The sequence below is a fragment of the Cariama cristata genome, unplaced genomic scaffold, assembly GCF_000690535.1.
Source record: "Cariama cristata isolate BGI_N322 unplaced genomic scaffold, ASM69053v1 scaffold14371, whole genome shotgun sequence".
NCBI classification, from domain to species: domain Eukaryota; kingdom Metazoa; phylum Chordata; class Aves; order Cariamiformes; family Cariamidae; genus Cariama; species Cariama cristata.
The window spans coordinates 1-3,888 of NW_009599912.1; the positions used below are offsets into that span (position 1 = coordinate 1).

At 42.4% G+C, this 3,888-nt stretch overlaps 1 protein-coding gene across 1 annotated transcript in view; it reads right to left on the reverse strand.

Annotated features, from left to right (window-relative positions):
• Window positions 1–115: 115 nt before the first annotated feature.
• RYBP (RING1 and YY1 binding protein) overlaps window positions 116–3,888 on the reverse strand; it is a gene marked incomplete at its 5' end in the record, with an annotated part of 5,340 nt that continues 1,567 nt past the window's right edge. Inside the window, one exon of the mRNA XM_009709852.1 lies at window positions 116–738. Within this exon, the coding sequence (XP_009708154.1) occupies window positions 486–738 (253 nt within the window). The remainder of the gene's footprint in view (window positions 739–3,888) is intronic.

The window sequence follows — 3,888 nt, forward strand, 5'->3', positions numbered from 1 at the left end:
ATTTATATATAATTTATATCAAAACTGATAGTACACAGTATAACTGGAAGAAGAACTGAACTTAAAAAGGATATGTTGAAAGAGGATGGAGTTTGTGAATGCAATAAATAAAGCCCCCTTCCCTCCCCACCCACTCCCTACCCCAAAACAAAAAGTCATAATGTTCATGGAAAATTGTGCACAGCAGATATTATAAAAAAGTAGATTCAGGAGCACATCCAATTATAAATGATTGTTAGGAAAATCATATAAAACAATGGAATACATAAAAGTGTCAAGAGTAATCGTTAGGGTGAGAAATTCCTTGGTGGCCAGATGCCCACGGCAAGCAGAAATGATCCTGGTTGCATCAGTAAGAGGTCGATGTCCAAGAAAGTGTGTGTTCAAGCACAGAAGACGTTCTCCAGGATTTGAACAGCATGGGCAGGTGGAGTGTTTGAATTTCATACCCTGATTCATAGTTTCCACAACTGCATGTGCAATTTTCAGAAAGATTCGTCGTTGACTGCCGACATGTCCCCCTTTGGCGTGGAGGAACGGGACGAGCCCTTGTCTGTGCTCTCAGAGCCCGAGCTGCTCTGATTCTGTTGTTCTGATCCTGCACTGGAGGTCACTGTAGAAGACGACGTGGAAGAAGAGCGAGTCTTTTCTTTAAAGTCTGTGATAATTACTGTGACATTTCCCACTGTGACTGCCAGCTGCTGTGCGGTACTTCTGTCCACATTTTTCAGTCTGGGTCTAAAATAAATGAGAAAACATTTATAAAAAGGATAAAAATAAACGAGAAAGGAGAAGTTTATTAGAAAAAGCATTTGACAACAAACTCAGCGTGACTTGTCCTCCTCTCGCCTGCACAGATGGCAGTAACTGGGAGGAGAACCCAGGCAGCGGTAAGTGCTGCACAGCGGAGGACCAAGGTTTGACCTGCTCCCTGCCATAGCCCGGGCTGCGAGGGCTGCGGCAGCACGCTTGGCCCCAGAGGAAAGACCTGTCTTGCAGAGCTCTGCAGAGGGTGCCTGCTGTAAACTCAGCCCCAATCTAACTCTGCCAGCAAGGAGGACACTACAGCAGAGCCAAGCAGACCGAAGGATCTCCTCCCCAAGGAGCAGATGAAAGAGTTCTCTTATCTAAATTCACCATCTCATCATGTGCCCTGATGTTATGAGACAAGGCTGTGACTCTGCAATACAAAACCACATGAAAGCATTTGACCACGGCTCTTTCATTCCCATATTGGAACTCTGCAGCTGCAAACAACACAGGCACTGGGACAGCTTGGCTTCTCTTTCAACTGCTTTCAGCTTATACAAATCAGATGCCCAATCAGCCTATGTATAAAATTGCTCAAAATGTTCCCTCTGGAACCAAGGCTATTGTAAATAAAATCCAGAATGTACAATGGCGTTTTCTTGCAGCTAGTGCTTTTCGTTGGGGGTGGTGTGGAGAGGAGGAAAGGAAAAACAAAAAAATTAAAAAAAATTAAAAACCACCAGCGAAGAACACGCTGATATTTATTGCTCAGGATTCCCTCAGTAATTTGCATGCTGTGCTATCGTTCAATTAGTAACGTAGCTAATAAGGGTCTAGACTCTAGGAAGCTGATATTCACGCACACTTCAGGGGCTGGTCCAAAGCTCTGATACAACAAACCTCAGATACTCCTCCAGCTACCAGCAAATTCCAAGTCAGCTGCAGCGACTGCTGCAATTTACAGCTTTGGCTCCTAATTAAGGGTCAGGCTTAAGCAGCAGAATATTCCCAATAGGAAAATTAAAAAGGAGAGTCTTTATATATCAGTGAGAAGTAGCTCGCCGAGAACTGCCTTATTCCAAGGGATGGAGGGAAGGTTAGTTTACTTTGGGATCAAATTCCAGCTTTTAAACCAATCTGCCTTTCCTTCTCCTCATTTGCAGCACACTAGGCTAGTGTGGTTAAAGCAAAAAAAAAAAAAGAGGAAATTAAGCCAACTTTGTGTTTGCCATGCATACGCAGTGGCTTGCAGCGGTAAGTTAGCAAGGGGAAAGTCCTTAAGTAATAGTTATCCAAGCGATATTCTAGAACTAGACAGAATAAAGTATTAAGGACGGATGTACAGCTTCAAAAATAGAACAATTGTACTTCTGCAAACTTCCTTACTGAAAATGAAGTTACTGCACCAAAAATAGTATTTTCCTATCTAATCTAGGAGGCTGTTTCGATTTTTAACAAGTGCCACAGGAAAAGCATTTCTGATAGACAGAAAATACAATTAATATACCGCTGCATTGGGATAACCATCAGTAAAACCTCCTGTTTGAAAGAGCCCCTTCGTTTAGTGACCAGCCTTTTCAAACCCATAGCTGTGCTGAGTGAATTCCCGCAGACACACCCACCCACACGTATGCGTTGTACATACGCACTTACAGGAGTTGGCAAATTCAACACGTAAACCACAGGCGAGATGAAACGATGTCACCTTGTTTGTGGGTAACAAGAAAGGCCAGCTAGCTCAGCAACTTTTAGGGTTTCCGTCGGCTTTCCAGATAGCCTCTCAGACGACAGAGGCTGCCTCCAAAGCATCGGCAGCGAACACAGCAGCAAGCATTCCCGGAAGCGTAGTATGCATACGTATTTTCCTCTTTAAGCCCCAAGTTCCTCTAGGAAACTCAGTTCTTCCTGTAATTTGCCTGGGTCATTTGTTTTCTCTTGTAGTCAGAAACAGCCAAAAAAATGCTGGCCCTGATACCGGAACAGACCTTACTGCCTCTACCTTTCTACAGAGTTGAACGTGCACTCCTGCTTTTGCTTGTCAAAAGCCAGCACTGATAGTCATATTTAGTGGGGGGAGGAGAGAAAAGAAAAAAAAAAAAGAAAAAGAAAAAACAGGAGTTCATATGGCTTAAGCTGCATTCAGTTCTGCCCAAAAAACCTCCTGCTACCAGCAGCCTTTGAGATAAGCCATGCACCAAGCACCTGAATGAAACTGCCCGTGCATCCTTAAATGCCACGACAAAGTTAACACAGAAAGACTGGGGTGAAGCAGCGCTGAGGTGCAGGATTTCTCCACAGTCCTGCTCGCAAACATATTGTCAGTGTTAGTTTTAGAACCCTCCAACCATTTCTGCAGGAGGTTTTAGGGGTCTCCCCTGTGGCAAAGGGCTGATTAAGCACAGATGAAAATCTCCAGACAATCTCTTCTGTACATGCATGCAATTTTTGCTTCCTATAGAAGGCAAAGGGATCGGCCCATGCATGTTATTTTGCAAAATCAAACACCCTGATGCTTCATTTTTATAGCTAAAAAGGTTTATGGCCAAATAAGAAATGTGTTTCAAACCAATCAGTCTGAAAGTGCACAGGCAGACACGGAATAAACCAAGATATTTTGTCAGCAACATGCATGGTATATCCAAGAAGTTCAAACAGGATTTCTTAAAAATCTAGAAATCCTTAAAAGACAATTTACAAAAAAACAAATTAAGAAATCTGGGCATGAAAAAAATCTGCACAGTTAACTTGTGACTCTGTAAAAATTAGATCCTTTAAAAAGACTCTTGACTGCACTCCTGAGGGCAGTGAATTGCAAGAAAAGTTCCACTAAACTAAACACTTAAAAAGACAGTTTAAGAACTGAAAGAGATGATGTATCCCTCAAACATCCAGCTAGACCTGATACTATTAAGGATTAATTAGGAATGACAAAAGCTGGCCACAAAACATGGACTAAAAGACTCTGCAGTAGACAGAGTGACTCCTTGCAGGAGTAAAAACAATTATTTGATGTAATCTATCAATTTAATATTATGTCATTAGTCAACTGCATCGAGTCTCCTGCATCCTAGAGTCTCAAAATAAGTACTATTTCAAAAATAACGGGGGGGGGGGGGGGGAAGAAAAACATTGAAAAAA